Source organism: Calypte anna, chromosome 1 (assembly GCF_003957555.1).
Source record: "Calypte anna isolate BGI_N300 chromosome 1, bCalAnn1_v1.p, whole genome shotgun sequence".
Taxonomy (NCBI): Eukaryota; Metazoa; Chordata; class Aves; order Apodiformes; family Trochilidae; genus Calypte; species Calypte anna.
The window spans coordinates 85,304,641-85,326,530 of NC_044244.1; the positions used below are offsets into that span (position 1 = coordinate 85,304,641).

General features: G+C 38.3%; 1 protein-coding gene across 2 annotated transcripts in view; it reads right to left on the reverse strand.

Annotated features, from left to right (window-relative positions):
- MAN1A2 (mannosidase alpha class 1A member 2) overlaps positions 1–21,890 on the reverse strand; it is a 141,497-nt gene that overhangs the window by 22,130 nt on the left and 97,477 nt on the right. For both annotated transcript variants that reach the window (XM_008505451.2, XM_030445140.1), the window contains exon 9: positions 4,687–4,802. In XM_008505451.2, the coding sequence (XP_008503673.1) occupies positions 4,687–4,802 (116 nt within the window). The remainder of the gene's footprint in view (positions 1–4,686; positions 4,803–21,890) is intronic.

Sequence of the window (21,890 nt, forward strand, 5' to 3'; positions counted from 1 at the left end):
ACTGAAGTGCTGGTCTGTATTCCTTTGAGTTAATTTGTTCATTAATACCACTGACAGCTGTGACATTCACGCTTATGGCTGGATCCAGTGAGAGCAACACAGAAATAATCGAGAGAGCAGGAATTATTAAGTCTCTGACAGCTGCCAGAGTGGTTGTCTAACAATCATACAAACTGGCACTGAAGACTGGGATGCTCCTGTGGCTTCTGCTGCTAGGGAGCCTGATGTAGTTAGCTGTACAAGCCCATTTTGTTCTGAAAGTAGTGGTATAGGAAAGACTGGATCTGCTGAAAATTCTTCCACTGAAGATGATGCTAAGATCTGCAGCATTTGCTCTCTTGATTCAATTATGCTAGACTGTAACAAAGCCAACAGTATGATGATTACAGGATTTTTTTTTAAAACCATATAATACATAGAAGTTGAGGACTCCTTTTTAAAGAAAAGTTGCTTTTATTATGAAGAGCAGGAAGTCTTAAAAGTATTTGGATTATTTATTTCCCCAGAGGAAAAAAAATTCCAAATATTGTGTCAAATTCTCTTTCAATAGTATCTTTTTGTAATTTCATAGCTATTGAGGACTGAATGGTTGCAGAAGCATTGTAAGGAGGGACAAAATCACTATGGTTAGCACCAGGAGAGCCATCAAAGGCCAAATTTATAACCTCCTTCACAAGCTACTCCTTCACTCCAAGTCTTGCTTTGAGGTTTGGTGGAAGAACATGATCTAGGTGTCCCTCTTATAAACAGAGACCACATCTTCTGAACTTGAATGTCACTGTCTTGTGTAAGGGGGTAGTTTATGAAATCTGAAAATGAAGTTCTGTCAGCTACTTAATAATTAAGTTACATCTGAATAGTCAGAAAGGAAGTATACCCAAAAAGAAAATAAATGTAACCTTCTCAAAATACTTTATCGGTCAACAACCCATTGCTTACTAACTGTATAAAATGTATAATTAATATTTACAGTAATTAACAAGGAACGGCTGGGGAGCTGTTGCTTGGAGCACCGCCTAAAGGACAAGAAAACTTGAGCAGGTTGGAACAGACGTCACATTTTTCCTGGGCTGGATGCCTGGGCCACAGAGCCCTCCAACAAGTACTGTAAAGCCCTCACATCCATCTGGACCAGTAGGCTTACACTTCCAAAGAAAAGACTTCTTTCCAAAGAAAAGATTTCCTTCACATCAGCTATGAGATTAACTGATAGAAGAAGTCTCCTTAGTCTTGGAAATGCACAAAACAACAGAAAGAATTGTGAAAACAGAATGTTCTCTATCTGATGGCCATCTTCTCTGTGATTTTTATGACTACAAAACCTGCATTTTCTCAGCTGTCTTGCAGCAGTTCTTGCTATATTGTGACACTCACACTGCTGAATCCTTCTTTTAGCTACCTAATGCTGTCCAATAAGAAAGAGTGAGGCTCACTTCTGAGCCTAAAGGATAAGACTATACTCAAGTCAACAGATGAAAAGGAAGCTTCCTTATCCTTCAGTTGGTGTGAGAAGGAAAAAAGACACTGTTCTCTTGTGGTCCCTTCCAACCCCTAACAATCTGTGATTTCAACCACTCTATCTGGGATGTCCACATGACTACGTCGAAAGCTCAGAGGCCCATCCTCAATGCTTATCACCACAAAAAAATCCTCAAAAAGCTTCCCAACTTCTACTTTTATGGCAGCTACAAATCTACATACTAGGACACTGAAATTAATCATTCTTTCCAGCGGAAGGCTACACTGATGTCACACAGCACAGAGAGGTCATAGGTAGAGCACTTGTTTATACTCCTTATATGAAGTATATGATGACCTGGGTAATGTTTCATATGCCATGGATTGGAAATCATTACATCTGAAGAACAGATGCTATCATCTTTCTTCCTTCCAATATCTCCAAGGAATGGGATATCACTGCCTACTGCAAGACTTTAGAGTGAGGTGTGTTTAACTTGTACTCACATCCCTGTAATAAGCTGAAGAGAAACAAATCTTTTAGACTGGTGGGTGCAGAAAATATTGCCAACTCAGTGCTATGAGTGGGAAGAATGTATTTCACACCCTTAACCTTCTGCTTGCATAAATGATGCAAAGAGCTTTTCTCCAAGAAAAAAAAAAAGCAAGAAGTGTCAGCTATGGAGGAAGACCTATGTCATAGGCAACAACAAAAAAATTGGTAAGGGAATGGGCTCTTAAAAAGATTTTAAATAAAATTTCAAATGGCAGTCATGTAAAAGAAATCTCACTCACTGACTCTTTGTCTGTATCTTTCACTGTTAAATACGACCTAGGGTAAACACAAACCCTGAACCAGAAGGACATTCCACAATGTATAAATCAGTACAGTTCATGCAGACTCAAGTGTATACAGGTGGGTCTAGCTGAAAGACAAAGAGAAAACCATCTGATGCTTGCACTGCAGGTCATACATCACCTGAAACAGAAGCAATGCAGCTCTTTCTATACCCTACCCACAGCATGTTTTCATCTGGTCCCACTTCGCTCTGCTGTGTCTCCATTCAGGGACCAAGATTTGCCCATGCAAAATTATTGCAAAACTAGGCTTAGTAAAGAGCATGAAAGGGAAAGTTTATTTCCTCTATTTTTCAAGTGTTCACATCTTAAGAGTATTAAGATAAAATATTTCTACAATAACCACAATAGATGTTAATCATCAACTCCTGAACATTTTTTAACCCACGGGTCCCAATAAGCTGTATTTTAAACTTATATTAAAAGTATTCAGTAGATATATTTAACTACCAATGTTGACTCCAACAAACCCAGGAGAGATATGTACATTCAAATGGATAGGAAATAACTGACGTTTTAACAGTATTTTAAAAGGTTAATAGAACAATCATATTAACAGTATTTTAAAATGTTAACAGAACAATCATATAAAATGAATTATGTGGTTTCAGAAATAAATGTTTGATTGACAAGTGCATGCTGACATTAGGAATGTCAGGAATTTCCTTGGTATTGTACAAAATATTAGTCCTAAACAAATTCAAGGCAGCACATACGAAATGGATTAAATAATGTCTTGCTTGAATAGTTCAAAGTAAAACGAAGAATTGTGAAAAAATTCCTCATTCCATGGCAATTCTGTAAAGATACTTTTGTTCAATGCCAGGCAGCATTTCTACCAGTGATCAGTGAGAAAAAAAAATGCTAAGAAAAATCTGCAGATGACACAAAAATTGATGGAACTATAGATAGTGATAAAGGAAAAGTCACTTCTGTAAAATCATTCAGAACAGGTGACAAAATGGGTTTTGCCCGAATCAATTTTAACAGAGATAAGTTTAAGGTCACACATTGAGGAATTTGGAATGTAAATCAGAGTAGTGGGAAAGCAGTAAATCAAAAAGACTATAACCAGATTCAGAATAAAACTGGAAAGTGGATGACAGTGTGAGGCAAAGGGTAAGAGTGCAAACACAGCTCTTGTCTGGATGATGAGAATGCTGAGAAGAAATGAGGCGAAAATGTATTAGAACAACCATTACATTCTTGTCTCCATAGTGAGGACACTGGAAATTACTTGGAAAAAAAAGGCCTAAGAAATAATTCAAACTCTGTTTTATATTGAGACTAAAAAAAAAACCTGCATTTCTCTTTCAGGAGAAAATGCTTACCATACTTCTGCTAGTAACCAGCTACATGATGCAGTTGAGCCTTTAAAACAACGTAGGGAAGGAAAAAGTTCAAGATGCTGAAAGCCAAATGTAGTTAAATTCAAGCCAGGAATAAGAAATACTACAGCCTCAAAGCAATTCTTGGCCAGCATTTTCACTACATATCTTTTAAAATATGAATTTTGAGAACACCAAAAACAGGTGTTTTGATTTGGGAGACTGAGTGCATTAAAACTAAACTTTAAAAACTTGTGTTGAAATAAACTTGATACAGACAGAGTGTGAAACAAGTTAGGGACCTAGCACTTATCTGCACTTGGACAAGACTACACGGTCCCTGTTGCTGTTGACTAACTTCACTAAAACTCTGTACAGTCTTAAGTGTAGCACAGGCATGTTGGCACACATGGGCACAAGCAAGCCTGATGAAGATGTATGTGTATGGGAAAACTAAGAGGTGGGCAGCATAAAGCTCAGAGCCACCATGAAGATGTATCCACCCAAATCCCACCGAAGCATCCTGCAGCACTCTCCTGCTTGGACAAGCACTACCTGCTCTGTGAGAGGGAGCTAGACCATATCACAAAAGAACCATACAGCCAGGAATAGGTATGAACTACATTTTACAAGATAAATATGAAATGTAACATCTAAATGCTTTAGAAAATTATGTAAATAATATAACAATTCAGAATAACTCATAGAATGATTCTGAACACAGAAGAAAAGTGACTTGGTTGTGCTGCATACATCTTAGGATTGTTAGATCTCTTTGTAATAAAGTATAGCTTGGACTTTTACATTATACCATTTTGGACAAGCTGCTAATCTGCATCAGATGTACTGCACAATAACACTTCTTAAATTACTCAGAGTGAAAGCTAGTATTACTCATCGCTTGTTTCCTTAAAACTTAAACAAATCAAAACAGGCCCTGTGGTAGAGTTTTTTGGGGGTTTTCTTTTACCTTTTTTTTTGTAAGTATTAAAGATAGTTTTAAAGTTCCACTGCATTGGAAAACTCAATGAATTATAATCACCTCAATTGCATCGTCGTACATTTTCCTTGCTTCCGTGTCCATCTTGTCTGACATAAGCCAGGCTTTCAATAAATATTCATAAAAACTGTCTCCCAGCCCGCCCACAGATGTGTGATCTGTAGGAGGGAAATAAGAAGAAAAAAAGTTGAAGTTGTTATATAATAGAACCTTAAATTTACTCAAAATATAAACTTACTTCTTAAAGCCTGCTGATACAAATTTATCAATATTTTAAGCCTATTTAATAGCAGGAAAAGGCTGCACGGTATCCCCTGTTCCCTCCAAACTTACCCCATTGGTGTGGAACCTGCTGTACATGTTCACTATTTGTCATTCTACACAGGCTAACTCATTTTAAAAATATAATTTAACCTCTGCTTTCACTTCATTCCACAAATCCCAATTGTTTTGCTGCTAGGGTTTAGGATTTTTTATTTTATGTGTGTGTGTGTGTATATATATATATGTAAAGAAGTATATATTCAAAAGTCTAAGTTCTGTATCCAGGATAAAACTGTCATACTGCTGGCTTTGAACTGCTACAAACTACACAAAGTCCAATCTTCCCAGGAGATCTTTATTTCCAACAAGGTATTCACTTAACAGATTAATGAATTTCTCAAAGTAAATGTTCTTATTCAAATTATTTCAGTCAAAAGGGAGACAAATTGCCTTTGCAGTATACAACACAATGCCTGCTCCATCCCACAGTGCCTGAGCAGCCATGCAGAGCCATGCCATGTGCTACGGGTAAGGCTGCTTCACTAACCCACCACCACATCATGAAGATTTCTTTTTTGTCACTTTTTCCTTGCAGATGAAATTGCTATTCTGTGCAGAGAGACCAAAGGAAAACTACATCATTTTTTTCTTTGGGTGAATTATCATAAATTCCCACAAAAAGACTAATGATGGCCTGACAATCTGGGAGCTCCTGTTCCAACCACAGTAAGCACTCTTGCAGTACACCCTTCATTCAAAAAGCACTACACTCTTATGAGATTATTAAGTGACTCCAACTAGAACAGCACATAACCTTTTCTTTCCCAACATTACAGCCTCTAAAACACTATCATCAGAACAGTCTCAGTCTGCTGAAGCTAGGCAAAGGCTTTGAAGACCAATTTTGTCACATTGCCAGAAATTCACTGCCTGAAGCAGGGCTGTTGTAGTCATGCAAATTCCCTTTTACCTGTTGAAAAAAAAAAATTAAAAACATGATACTTCCTTCTCCAAAGTACCTCAGAAAAGTGAAATCAACCAGTCTTTCAGGAATAAAGGTGTAAGAGAGGTTGGTGCTTTGCTTCCATTCCTTTTTCCTCCCAGCCCTATCTTGTCCTAGCATGTCTGCTTGTCTCTGAAGATGTGAGCAGGAGTCAGATGCTTCTATCCTAACTCTTCCAGCTGCCTTTTGACTCCACTGCTACTTACTAATTGAATTCTAAACAAAGGAAGGAGCAAGTGGAAAGCCCATAGCTTTCTCATTTGGTTCCAGGTTGGGAATTTGGAGCAAGTTAATTCAAGCCCTTCTCTTATATCTAGTATATCCCAGATAGCCTTTTCACACCCAGCTATTCAGTGCTTTAACTACAAACAATTAATTTTCATAAGCTTTTTAGCTCTGAGCTGTGGGAGGGCATTCAGGTCATGAGTCACTGTCTTCCACAGAAGCAAAGGGCTTGGAATTACTCCTTCCCTGCACAACTGCATTTTCAAGTAGACACAAGAACTAAGGCTCTTCAAAGTTACAGCTCATGACAGCACTACTCAGGGACTGCCTTCACAAGAGATGCAGTTTAAAACTGCTCGTGTGAAGCTGCTGCCTTCTCCCCAGCTAAGCTCTGTCACTTGTGTAAGCACTGCTGCTCTGCCAGATCCCTTGCACAGATGCATTCAGTCCCGAACCAGGGCAGGGTTCCTCAACATTCAGCAGGGTTCACCTTGTAGCAGCTTCAGCTGCATTCAGGGTAAGGAAGAGCAGAAAAAAGATGAGTGGAGAAGATTTATTTCCTAAACAGAGAAATCTATTTTCCAGGTGAGTATCTAAAGCCAATTGTCAGAAACACATCTCATTTCACATTTAGTTTTTTTCAGGCAGCCACTTGAGAACTGTCTTTCTCTCCTGCCAGCAGCTCTTGTCCCCCTCCACACTGCTTTTCCATTTAGATGAAAGTACAGAGGAACCAGTAGCATCAGGAGACACAAGACTTAAAGCCATCCCCTGTACAGGCTTTTGTGCCCCCTACTTCATGCATTGAGAGAACAGAGCTGAGCAGCCTCTCAGATACAAATCCTCTCTCCCGCTCAGCAAGTGAAAAACATGGTATGGCTAAGGGTTCCTGAGGGCCTCACAGCTCCCAGCAGCTGTGGTTTCTTCATTCCCACTTCACACAGCTCTCAACTACAAGGAGTTTTCAAGGCTCCTCTCTCATTAAAGAGTGGGCTCCTCCACCCCACAAGCTGATGCCTCTCACAGTAGGACCAGAAGTTAGGCCTGTCAGAACGGGCACGCTGACTGCTCCTCCTCTTAGCAGCAGCAAAGGGAACAGAGGAAATATTTCTGGTGGTCACACATGATAAGACAGCACAAGCAGAGATCTTTCATGCAGAAGGGAAGCAGGATTTCAAGGAAGCTGATTGTACTGAGATACAACTGTTCTTATTTCCCTGATCCCTTCCCATCTGTTAAAAACAGCAGGAAGAGGGTAGAAGCGAAGCCTTTTCACTTCTCACTGCAGCAGCTGAACTGAGGTTTAAGCACTGCAAGTTTTCCAACCTCTTCAGCTGCATTAACTTCACCCTGGCAAGATTTTCTTCAGGGCTTCTGCTGGTATCAAAAGGTGTTGCTGAAGTAGAATTTGCTGCATTTTGTGTAAGGACTATAATTAGAAATTACTGAAAACTAAAGCACTTTTTGTGACAGATTGAGAGACTTTTTTGACAGCTTGCTCTCACCTAGACTGGAAATGTGAAATATTTTTCAAGATACCTCAGCAATTACATAGCTGGAGAAAACTGGAGATTTGGGTCACCACATATCATTCTCTCCTGTAAACAAAGCTCCCTACCTGAACATTATCAGAAGGCCCATGGGGTTATCACTCTCACCTGATGTTCAAGCTAGAGCTTAGATGGATTCAGAGATTTAATTCAGCTCAATTCAAAATATTTTGCTCATAAAAATGTTTAATACACAAAATATTTTGAAGTTTTTTTAAATCAGCCCTATTGTATGTCAATCCAGAGTACTAGAAAGGAACAACTTGTGATCTAAATAACTGAGTTTACAATAGCATGTTGGTACTGGTTACTCTTCAGTAAATAAGTGAGAAGGTAAGTATTATGCTTAAAGTGTTAGAAGTATTTTGCAAATTCAAACATGGATTTAATTTTTCACATATTTGATTTGAAAAAATATTTAATTAGCTCTATGTCATTGTAAGGTTTTACTGTGAAAAAGTGTTTCACATGAAATTTATGAAATAAAATTCTTTCCAGATTAAGACAGATATAGCAAAGACAACAGAAATATAAGGGAATATCAAATATTGCAGAAGCCACATATACTGCTCAGTGACATGTATTCATTTTAAGAAAATTTCTTCCTTCCAGTCAAGATAAACTAAAACATTTTCTTCATTCCCCATTTTTAAAAAATGTAGGCCCAGATGACTGGGCAAACAGAAAAAGATTCTGGCCAAGAATTCCTTGGGAAGTTCTATTTTAAAACTAAAAGACACAATAGCTGTGTCTGCAAAGAACACCTTTAACTATTGCAACCAAAAGCAATTACAAAAAGCCCTCCATTTTTTTCCAGTTTGTCACACATTTGAAAGCTTGTTGTGTGCAAGCCTGTGCCATTAGCCTGTTTGTAGGCTTCCTCTTTGCCAGAAAGACAAAAAAAAATCTGAATAAAAAGACAATGATATTTACAGTTAATAGAGATATTTTTGTTCAGATACTTCAAATATTTACATCCTGTTAAACACTGGCATTTTTCTTCTTGATAAACAGCTCACAATTGGAAAAAAAAACCACAATCAGTTTCATAGCAATACCTAATGAGTTTTTAACTTATTGATAAAAGATGGTCGACAATATAATTTACTCATAAAAGAAGATCTATAGTAAGATACTATGTCTCGGCTAACATTCAGAAAAACATAACCAGACTTTTCCACAGACTGAGTGGAAGACCTTCCTTTAAATTCTCACACCATCATTATCTAGTATTTCTAAAGCTAGTTTCACTTCAAATAATCTTACTCAAATCATCAGTCCTTTAGCTTACTAAAGAAACAGTCTCCTCTGATGAGAACCAAGACAATTATTTCACAGCAAACTGCAGAAATACACAGCAGGTCAGAAAGGAGTATTCCTTTTAACTGAAATGAAAATGACTCTCGGCTCAAGACAGAAGGGAGACTGTGGCTCTCCAGTGATTTGTTTTCTTCAAATAAAATTGTTTCTTCACAAATCTGGGGAGACAAATAAACTTGTTTTTCCTCAGCTAGCTCTTCAGGGCACGGGCAGCAGGGTTCTCCCTCCACAATTACAGCTGACAAACTGTGACAGATCTTGCTGTCCTTTCTCTCCAGGATTAATTTTTTGAGGACAGGAGTAGATAATGCAGATAACTAAGCACTCACATAGCTCATTCACCTTTCTCCATGCCCAGACCTACCTGATGTGAAAAATTTCCTCCACAGCTATCTGGTTTCTAAATAAATGGTGGTTCCCAAGAACACAGTTATGGCAGGAGACTGCAAGTTCCAAACACGTGCTGCTTCCTTTGGTTTACAGGGAAAGTTTGGTTTAGTGAGCAATAAACTATTTGCCACAACAACTGAAAGCCCCTTAAAGATAACATTAATAACAAAACCTACTCTAATGAAGGTCTACCTGCTCTCCAGAGCAAACTTAGGATGCGTAAATTATTTTTAAGCAGATGGCTTTAAGTAGTCAACAGCAGCTTAATGAGCCGAATTAAAAACAGTTCATGATTTGCTAAACCCTCCCTGCTTTATGCCTTAATTGTTCAATTGTCATTTCCTGGCAATGAGCAGGAATAAAGAGAGAAGCCAGGCATTGTTATAAAAGCAGCACATGGTGCCAGATGCTGTAGTCACCACACCTGAGGGAGAGGCCTGGTAACACCCATGAGCAGATGAGCAGGGAGCCACTGCCCCTTCCTGACCCCAGGGCACAGCCTACGTTTGCATCCATCAATCCTAAGCATAATTTAATGGACACAGGATGAAAAGGTTAAGTAAAATGCCAAGTTCAAGTGTGTTTAGTATGCACAGGTTGCTGTGAGATAGCATTCTAGCAGTACATAAGCACATGTAAGAGACAAGGATCAGCTATAATGATCGCACTTTTAATTCACAGAAATTTGGAACTATAGCACTGACATAATATTTTTAAGAAAAGACAGAGAACAACCAAGCAAACAATTTTAAAACTGGCAATATTTCAGTAAAAGAAACTCAAATCTTAAAACTGGAATTGTTAGTTATAGCTCTAAAGGAAAACTCACTTAAACTTGGTTATGTGTGATAATCAGTGGACTGGAAAAAGCAAGATGAACAAACTACTGATTCATTTCTACCAAAAGAACAGTACAGTACAGTACTACTTTTCAACAAAAGAACAAAGTAGCAAAAGAGGAGGCTGATTTTCCTAAAGATCACAAAGACTGTGTATCTTTGCTAAAGGGATATTGGGCTATGTCAGGTAAGCAGTTCAAGAAAAGGTAAGTGGAGGAGTGATGAAGTTAATGCTAACTTTCATTAACCCCGTACACCCCATCAACATTAGTTGGTCTGGGTAACACAGCCTCACACTGCAGAAGCCCTCTTTTTCTCTATAGGAAACCTAAACAATCCCTTTTGTTTGTCTTCAGAGTGGCTCCAAGTAAATTTTAGTTCAATCTTTACCTCGTGTAGTTGGGCTTAGTGCCCCTCAGATGCTCTAAAGAGGTGCAAGCTCCCTTTCTAATCCTTTAATCCAGAAAGCAGAGACCTTGCAAATTGCAGCAGCTGCAACTTATAATGGAAATTCAACCTAAGGATGCCATAAGCTATAGTAGATAGATTAAATGTGCAAACACCGTAAATTAACTGCATCAGAGGCAGCCCTGATAAAAGGAGGTGGAAGTGCATTTTTTAGTCAGCTATGAGTCGTTTATCACTGAGTAACACGTTACCAGTATGAGAATGATTCTGAAATCATGCAGGTTCTCACATAACAGACCTACATTCAAAGAACAGTTAATGTTGCAAAGCCAAGCATTTCTAAGTTAGGAGACAGCTGAACAGACATTGCTTCCTTTTCTACTGTCTGGTGCCACAACAGATTCAAGCAATAAGAAAAACCTCCCAGCTCCCAGCTCTTCCCAACCTGGGGATGCGTGATCACACCTGCTCAGCACACAGAACTCCCCAAAATGTAGCAGCTGAACTCCAAGTACTCCATCTGGAGAGCATAGATGTGAGTATTTTTCACGGGCCTGGAAAAATATGGATGGTTTTCTCCTCAGTGTCTTGAAATAAATAACTCCTACAGTATTTCATATTCAAAACATGATTGTTCTTGAGTTTTTTTAAATGTATACTTAGAAAAACCAAACTTTAATCTGGGGAGAATCACATTCCATTTCTAGCTTCATTTAGAAATGGATGAAGCGTTTTTGTCAAAGCTGCTTAAAAAAAAAACCCAAACCCCAACCAATAAAACAGCTTGAGGCAGATAGAGTATTCCAGTTGGAAGACATGAAGTTTGGCAGCTACAAGAAACTGGAAACACAATCACTTAATGGGAAGCATTGAGCAATCTTAACTGAAAGTGCTACCAGTTTCTTCTATAATAAAATTAAGTAAAATTACTTCCTAGAACTGTAATTATTATCAAACTGAAGATTAGAATTCTCAATCTTGCACAATTCAAGTGTGTGCGAAGACAATAGAAATAATTTGAAACAGAACAGCAGGTACAACTAGCCCAACCAATACATATATCGTGGTAACTCATGTTGTTAGAACAAAAAGTTATTTTCAAATTGAATATAGTTTGCGATTCTGCAATGTCAAAGGAGTATCCTAATTTAGTATCTTACAACAGGCTCTCCTTTTGCACTCAGGAATACACAGCTGGAACAAATATTTTCCTTCTTGTATTCCAAGCTGACTTAACTCCAAAACATTCCAGCTATTATTTATAGTTCTAGAAAGATTTAGGTCTTCTCTCAAAAGACATGTTCACAGATTACAGAGCAATCAACTAAAAACATCAACTCTGTGTGAGAAAATTAAAGACACATTATACCTTTACATTGGTGCTTTTCCTGATAAGCCAAGTGCCCTTTTATCATCTGAAGTTGTCTTTTCCAGATCAGTTCACTTAAGAGTCACCAAAATGAAGTACATCTGTGCCTCTGCCAAGTATGCAATCAGTGTAAATCCCACCTGCACTAACAGCTTTAGCTAAGTTGCTGTCATTTGTGGTGGATTGATGGGAAGTCAAGAATACCTCTGATCAGTTTTTAACCTGGTATCACCTTTGGCTACAATGAATACTGCTGTAAGTACACACCCACAACTCAAGAGTCCCTTTTGAGTAAGACTTTCTACCTAGGGCTCATAATGTAATTACAACCTTTAGTTTATTTGCTTTAGTCTTCCTGTAAGATCTTAATCTCCTTTTACAGATTAAAAGCAAGAAAATGGGAGAGAGAAAACCTTTAGATTAAATCTTGCCCAACATTCATCTATGCAAAATTAGCTGGAAAACCACTGTTAACAACTTCACACTCTCCCTTTAAGTTCTATGAAGACTGTAAGAGTTTACATATATATATACACCCCTACATATATATGTAGCACATGAATGCTGACAGTTAAATTCAAAGAAGCAATGAGAGACACTCCCTGTTTTTTATGTACTTATGGATTTCATCACAGGGAATACAAATCCAGTCAACTCTGCATGTTTGTCTCTCCTAGAATTGTGTCTACATACCTCATACAACAGATGCCTGAATTTGCACACACAGATAGCTAAAGTTTTAGTCACTCTTTAGGTGCTAAGAAATTGTGCTGAATGTCAGCTCATGCTCTATGACTGAGACTGAGCTACCACACCCCACGTTTGGGCTGCATTCTTCACCATCCCTCTCTTATTAACCATTTAGGCTATCAAAGATCAGCTATGTCTTCACACAGATTACCAAAATGAGATGGTATTTACCTTGCTGCTACAGAACAGTCCAGCTCCCAGTGGAGCTTCACAATTAAATGAACCCACCAGGATGATGCATTCAACATCCTCTGAACAAAACTACAGACCCTTTCCCCTGAATGTCATTGAAGTGGTAATGTTTCTCATGTGACCACCAGAAGGTATATATCCCCATATAAATCAGAATACAAGTTTCATACAATGAAGACAGAATAATATGTACTAGTACATGTCATCTGAAATTTATTAGTGGTCTAAAGAACATTGATATAAACAGCTTGGTGCACAGCCCCTAACAAGTAAGTGGTATAGAAGGAATAATCTAAAGCCAAGGCAGTCTAATAAGGCCCTAATAAGTTTGCAGCTGAACTAAGCTTCCCTTTAATAAGAAATAAGTCAAGAATAGTTCAAAAATACAGGTTAGATATATAGAGACCCAAGTACAAAAATCAATGATTCAAGAAATAACAAGATTCCACAGGAGCTCGAACTTCAAAAATTCACAGAGCACATGCCAAAGGGCACCTCTGTAGTCCCTAATAATTTTAAGCTAGCTGTCTTCAAAGCCAACAATTTCAACTCTCAAGAATACCAAGCAGTACTCACAGTCCTGCTTGACTCTTGATACAAATTAATTTACTGAATTACAGTCAGAAAAGTAAATGTTAAAGCTGTTGCGGGGCAAATTTCAAATTCTAGATACTTATGAGCTCCCCCTGACACTTATGAGCTGAGATCACACTCTAAAACTAAAGTTTAGTGATAGAGCAAAATAAAATATTCATCTCTTTCCACAGCAACGTACACAAGCACTTTTGAAACTCAGTTACACCATATCCAAATCCCATATTTAGGAATTTTTTATAAACACTCCCTTTGAAATGCATAATTCATATACATGCTTAACCTTTCAATAACACTAAAAACTTCAACACATTAAACGAAGTTTTTATTTGCTTAGCTTTCTCAGCATCTTGCTCAACAGACCAGCAAAATGTCTTAACCTTGTCGACTTATAAAAGCATGCTCCCTGTAACACATAGCTCTGCTGTATTTCATTAAAATAAAGTTTTAACTTGCTCTTGGCTTCTAATGAATTATCAAACTTGATGTTATCAAAATTATCAAACTTGAATGCAGCCTTTTCTTGGAACACAGTAATTACATTTGTACATGGTTGTCATGCAAAATGGCAAGGGGAATTCCCCATCAGAGATTACATAATTATTTTATATTCAAAACACATGCATTATACTAAATACAGAACAAGACAGAATATTTTGGAGAGAAGAATTAAGGACATCTGACAAGAGAGCAAATTAAAATTGCACAACAAAGAACCACTCCCACCTCCTCATCTGCAACTGATCCATGCATGCCTACTGCTGGAAGTCTAGAAATCACACTGTATTTTCAGTTGTTCATAATCTAGACAATTGAAAGCAGATTTGAAACATAAAAAAGCCCACCACAATAAATATCTACTGTAATCCTCAAACTGACCATCACACTAATCACCTGTCTTTAGTTCTACAACTGATGTTCCAACAACAAAAAAGAAATCTACTTACTAATCAAATAAATGTGCAAAGATGAAGTCAGTTTGGGTACTATTTCTACAACTATTTTTACAGGAAATAAAATTAGTTATTTTAATCCCGCATCATTTCTACTACAGAGATGGAAAATCTTTTCCTTAAGCCAAAGGAATAATAATAATGAAAAAAAAAATCACCCATGAATCCAAGCATTAGAAACTATTACCCAGAAGTCCAAACTGAAGGCAATTATCTGAAAAGTTTTGTAAAATTTTTTTTTTTAAATACAGGCCTACTTGGCACAATTCCCTTCACTTCCTTTGAGGATGTTTTGCCACAACTTGACATTACATTTCTCAATTTGATTTTTCACAACTCTTGGCACCGCTAGTTTCTTAGGATTGTTTGCAACACACTGGGGTATTAACAGACATAATTAAAGAGACTACTTCAGCTGAACAAGGCATTCAGTAAATAAACAAACAATCTAAGGCTGGGGATGAGAAAATGCAAAGTAGTTTCATAGCTAGCAGAGAACATTAGCAGCTTCAGCTGGCAGGATCTTTCCAACTCTTTCTCACTAACTATAACTAGACCATCTACTTGTTAATTTATGCTACAATTGTATTTTTATCTGAAATATTTACCTGCAATATTTCTTACAACTTTTGAAAGACAACTTCATTCTTCAGTATTATTCACCTCACCTTGCAATCTCTAGGGGTTTCAATCTTACAGAAGGGGATGTAAACACAGGGTTTCTTTCTTAATTTTCACAAAGTCCAGATAACAGACATTTGAACACTGATATATTTATTAATCTCTGCAGCAGCTGTGAAAGTCTACCTTCAAGAGAGCCACTCTCCCTATATATCAGGTAGAGCTCACACTGCCAGGACAGTATCCTTCAGCTAACATGCTGATTATTCTCAGTATTAGCATCCTGATGCACGGGAATATGAAGAATGTCAGTACACCATCTTCATCAGGCTACCTGGGTAAGAACTATTCAATATAAAAGAAATAACAAATTGCAAGGAAATTGTTAAATTAAACACAGACATTAATGAGCAGGTGGTAACAGGCAATAACACACTAGAACTCTTCAGCTATCCATCAACTGGCTTATACTTTTTCACTGTTAAGAAAGATGATTGTCATGAGCATTATGATGTATTTGAAGGGACCTTAAAGACTGTACAAAATATTGTTATGGCAGAGCAGAAAGGGACTGTGACTTCAGATGAAATTACTATGCCCTGCAACCTACTAGCACAGTCTGCTTTATCTTCTTATAGAATTATTTGGGCTTTTTTGCATGTAATTCCATTCTCTATCCAATGTGTGTGTGATAAAAGGTATAAACATCAGCACCTGGAGGAGAAGCCATGGGCTGCAGAGCCTGCAGGTGTAGATGTGAGCACCTGGAGAGACTGGAAAACAAGAAATGTCTGGGTGCCAGTAACTGGAGGGACTGGGATGCACATTGCAATGTGAGAGAGCCAGCAACTGGAGAAAGGGGCTGCAGGTCTCAGGGCCCTAGGTCTCTCTGTCAGCAACTGAAAATACCTGTGTGTTTTGTTCTTTATGGTGAATTACATCCTGGCTGCATGTGCCTACGTGGAATTCATTAGCAAACTTCAAGCTAGACAAGCTGGGAAGTTGCATCTTAAAATAAGCAAGCTCTGAGCTGATGGGCTGCATAAGGGGTCCAGACTAATACCAAAGGCAGTGTTTCTGGTGGCAGTCTGCATGGACAGATGCATCAGCACCCTCTAAGATACATCCTCAGCCTTGCAGGACAAACCTGCAAAGGGGAAGAGCAGCAGCCACATCCATCAGACTGGGATGGAGAGACCTGTATCTGTCTGGGCTTCAGCAGCTGGGATAGAAGAATCCCCGTGTCCTGGGAGTCTGCTGGATGCCCAGAGAGGTTGTGGAGTCTCCTTCTCTGGAGACTTTCAAAACCCACCTGGATGCATTTCTGTGTGGCCTGCTTTGGCAGGGGGGTTGGACTCAATGGCCTCTAGAGGTCCCTTCCAAACTCTAACATTCTATAATTCTATGATCTTTAACAAAGTGCACTACAAACATTTAGATCAAATTTAATTTCAACTTTTCTTTAAATACTGACAAATAGCTACAGAAAGGTAGTGCTAAGTATTTGATACAATGTCACATTACAAATGAAAATAGATGGGGTGTATCACTCATGGTTTGTCTATTACCTCCAAGAGTTTAATTGAAGCATTTAATTAGCTAGCTCAGTCCAAGAGCATTAAGCTAAAGCCAGCTGTACAGGCAGGCATAAAAACTTAGGAATATCCACCTAGTACTTGCACTAGTTTAATGACAGTAATTTCAAGTTGGTTTTATTGCTTCTCCTACATGTGAAAATTGCACCATTTTAATGGAAGTGCAAATCTAATCTGATTATTTTAAATTCATAGAAGCCTTCTCCAAATTGTATTTTAAAAATAAAAGTGCTTGGTTTGGTTTAAGTTAAGCATTTACTGTTGGAAATGATAGACCACTTGAAGATCTTTAAACAGGCACCTTCACAAAGGCATCTGCTTTCGTTTATTTTAAGGCTAGTACACAGCACAAGGAACTGGGAAACAGAGAATATAAACTTCTCCTGTTCACCCCCATTGGTTGTACCTCTATTTACTCTGCTGTAATATATGAAGGGAACATCAAGAGAGTGAGAACATCACCTAAAGGTGCTAAAGGCAGTGCGTGTAACAAGGCAGGCTCCATACTCGGTGAATCCTCTTACTTGTCTTTAGAGGAGAGTAATATACTTTGTACATGAAAAACAGCACTTAAAGTCAGGAAGTGTATGTGGACCAACATCACTTTGTTGGTGAATACCTGTAAACTCTTCATTGGGTTTTAAAAGTAGTTCACTTGCAAATCTGACTAAAGGGGCTTGTTTTAGGTAAGGAAACATGAACAAAGCACTGTAGAATAGACTGCAGTCTGAGTATTTTATCACATCAGCATTCAGCAATGTAATTTCAGTATCTGCTATGACATTCCTAATAGCAATGCTCAGCTGATGCACCATAAATTCACACAGTACCTTACTTTACAGCAACTTGTTAATGTGCTCACATATCACTAAGGTGTAATAAACACAGAAGGCTATCACAGAATAGGTATCTCCGGTTATTTTTTTGCATATGGAAGCAATGTATCATCTGAAGACCAATTTTAGTTAAACTAACACAACTTTCTTACATAACCAACACAGGTACCTCCATAGGTAGCCCCACTGTAGGAAGTGAGGTCTGATACCAGAGCCATTTGAATTCCTCCTATTCAGTAAAATTATTACTTGCAAGAGATGTTGGAACCAGATAAAATGCAGTAATTTCTTCTTAGGACTGAAAAGTAGAGAGGAAGAATGCCCAATATACAGACATGTTCTAACATGAATGGCACTTGGAAATAACATGCAGATTGGTATTTTCTTTGTTATTTCTGATCCTGTCGGTATTCCCATCTAACCTGTTAGGAAATGCAAACTAGAAATAAATTTTCTCAACATATTTTCATTAAAAAAATAATAATTCCTTTTTCTTAAAATTGTCCCTGTAATTCTGAGATATCTTGCTTTTAATCAAAACTCTAGCAGGCTTCTCTAGAAGGCACGGTCAATAGATTTACATTATTTTCAAAAACAAAGTTCTAGGGCTTACATCAAACCAACCACTCACCAAGTGAAACAAAAAATTAACAAAGTTAACTGTAAGTTGATGTGAGAGGATATAATATGCTCTTGCTCTTTTCCTTTCACTCTTACAGAACCTTAAACCTCAAGGTAGAAGTATTGTAAATCACTTGTTTCTAGTGGACCATCACCTTAGTCTGTAAGTTAAAATTGAGTCTGTCAACATTCCTATGGGCATTATACAGCAAAAGCCCAAGTGAGCTGACAAATCCTGAGCTGAAACCATTAGAAAGCTGCCTGTCATGCCTCAGTAACACCTGCACATTACAAGCTTGAACACAAACATTTAGCCTACTCATGCCATCATTTACCTCCTCCTGGGTATAACAAGCTCCCCTCCTGCTACACAGCAGTCAGGGTCCAGTGCTGTTGCTGTATTTCCACTGGGAAGCATGGAGATTTATCAGTGGCCAGTAGGTCATTCATCTAGCAGTTCTTAGGACTGAGTTTTATGGGATTCAAAGAAAAATAAATGATGGGATGCAGCAGCAGACCCTGGGCAGACCTTGCCTGCTGTTGCTCTTGACCCTGGCTGCTGCTGCTGCTTCACAAGGCTGGCAGGGAAAGAAAGAAGGTAACCTGCCACCAGAACCCTTCTTCAGGTGCTACACAAAATGCATTAAATGCACACGGAAATTTATCTTAATAGAAATGTAAACATTACACATATATGGCTATGGATAACATTTATGTCACGGTAAATGACTCCACTCATCTCTCAACTTGTTAAGAACCTGGAAGGACCATGGTCGCATCCTTCTTGATTAAATCACAATAATTAACTGCCAAACTACTTACTGATTATACCTTTTTTGGGCATTTGTAGATGAAACACTGACTGGTTTGAATGAAATTGCCCATTTTTAAACCCCAGCAGAAGCAGCAGAATTGTGAGCAAAAGGGTAGTACCAGAACTTGCTGCTTATATCGAGATCAAAATGCTTGCATTCTGAGAAATCAAAGCACAGCAGACTCATTGGACCCTGCAGCCTAACATTAGAAGGCTGGTGACAAGGTTATAGCACATTACATACACCATTTCCCTTCACTTAACCCAAAAAGAGATCAGACCATGTAGCATGTATCTTAAATACAAATTTTAATGAGAAAAAACAGACAAGACAGAAACATGGCCTAGGATCTATGGAGAATAAAGATAAAAATATTTTAAGTTATAGAAAAAAACCTTTAAGAATTGCTGATCCCTAAAAGATCTGCCCAAAAACTAGATCATCATCACTGAAGAACCCTAGATATGACATAAGGACTGGATAGCAGTGTCCTTTTTTCTCTGAGTCCAGACCACTTGGACACGTCATAGGACCTGTGAATGAGTGAATGAAACTTATGAGAAAATGACAGTAGGTACAAAGCAGCCAGCTTAATGACTCTGTAAACAAATAAATATTACCTTCTCCTTCCATAAGACCTGGCACTGAATTTTATTACTCTAATTTCCGAACATGAGCATCTGAGTCATTAGCTTCATATTTGTGAATTATACCCAGTTCATATAAGTTCTGATGGAGAATGTGACATTTATATTCTGCAATATCTAAGATTTAAAAATAGAAAGGCATTATGTTTTGAGACCTTACACATGCTAACAAGTTACTTATATGGGAGCATAAATCTCTGCAAACACCTCCGGAGCAAAAAGGAAAAACAAAGGAAAGATTTCTAAATAGGCTATTTCCAAGGCATATTAGTTGCTCACACTAACATTTAATACTTTGGATTGCACGCCAAATAAAATAGATGCAATCTTTGTGGGTTCTTTTTGTTAAAAACACAAAATCAGGATGTGCCTGGGCTCCTTGTGAAAACACCTCTGAGAAGGTATCGAAATACTGTGTATCAAGTGTCAAGGTAGAAAATATCAAGAATTCTCCACAAAATCCATGTTCCAAGTAACAATACATCCAGTTCAGTTACCTCAGCAAAGCTACAGTACGACTTCTCTTTTCTTTAACAAATGTCTTGCAATGGGAATTCTCTATAAGAATTCAAGTTTACCAGTTCTGGAGTCCACAGCATAAGAAGGTCACAGAGTTCCTAGAACATGTCCAGAGGAGAGACACTAAAATGATCAGAGGGCTGGAGCACCTCCCCTGTGAAGCCAGGCTGAGGAAGTTGGGGTTTTTCAGCCTGGAGAAGAGGAGACTCCGAGATGACCTTATAGCAGCCTTCCAATATCTGAAGGGGACCTAGAAGAAAGCTGGGGTAGGGCTTTTTACAGAGGTGTGTAGTGAGAGGACAAGGAGAAATGTTTTCAGACTCGAAAAGGGAAGATTTAGGCTAGACATTAGGAAGAAATTCTTTAATTTGAGGGTGGTGAGACACTGGCACAGGTAGCTCCCGCCCTGGAAGTGTTCAAGGCCAGGCTGGATGGGGCCTTGAGTAACCTGGTCTGGTGGGATGTGTCCCTGCCCATGCAGGGGGGTTGTAACTAGATGATCTTTAAGGTCCCTTCTGACCCAAACCATTCTATGACTCCACAATTTTATGATTCTATAAAGAGAAAACAAAACTGCTGAAAATAGTTCACCTAAATGGATTCTTCCATTATATAGTCTGTTCAATAGTCTCTGGATAATCAGCTGGTAGTAACAAAATTAATTACTCTAACTGCTATGTGCACATCACTGGTATTTACTAAAAAATCCAGGTGAGAACATCCACAGTCTTTCCCTCATCCAGTAGGTGGGTTACCTGCTTATAGACTGAGATCAGGTTAGTCAAGCAGGACCTGCCTTTCCTGAACTCCTCCTTTCTAGGCCTGATCCCCAAGACTAGATATTAGGAAGAATTTCTTTACTGAAAGAGTAGTCAGGCACTGGAACAGGAAGCCCAGGGAGGTGATGAAGTCACCATCCCTGGAGTTACTAAAGAAACTTGTAGATGAGGCACTTCAGGACATGCTCTGGCGGGATGGTGACTTTAATTTTTTGGGGTGGGTTGGCAGTTGGACATGGTGATCTTAGAGACCTTTTCCAAACATGACAATTCTGTGATTCTGTGATTTGAATTACTTTGAATAAAGGTAACCACTACTAGAATATACCTACTATTGGAATGATGCCATATTGCAGCTAAATGCTGTGCTTCTTCAGCATCACATTTATGTATGCATTTGTGTAGATGTACTTTACTAATTCCACACCCCTCATGATTTAGTTGGAACACTGTCCAGATTACCAGAAAACCTAACTATAATTGAGCCAAAACAGTGTGAGGATGGGAAAAGAAAAAAAAATAAAAACAAGCCACAGAACATTAAAAGGAAGGAAAAAACAAAACCCAGGAAGGTCAGAGTCAAGAGTTACATGTATCTAGGCAAATAAAGAGTTCTGAAATAATTCTCAAAAGCTATCTGGAGAAAGTACTTTGTAAAAGAAAAGATGCATTAAACTAAAGGTCACAGCAAAGACAAAAAAGGGCAGCTTTCCCAGAAGCTCAAAAAAGAAAAGTTATGCTTTGGTACTCTTTCCATTGTCTCAGTCTTTCAAGTACTAAAGCATATAACAAGCAAGACACAATGCTCTTTGAAATTACCTTCTGAGGACATAAAAGTCTTGCCTGCCCTTAATACCAACAACATGACTCAAGTCAGTAACACTACTGTGGACTCTGACTGAAGTCCTCTAGTGAACAGAGATGTAGTGCATGAAGGCATCACCCTTACTGAACTG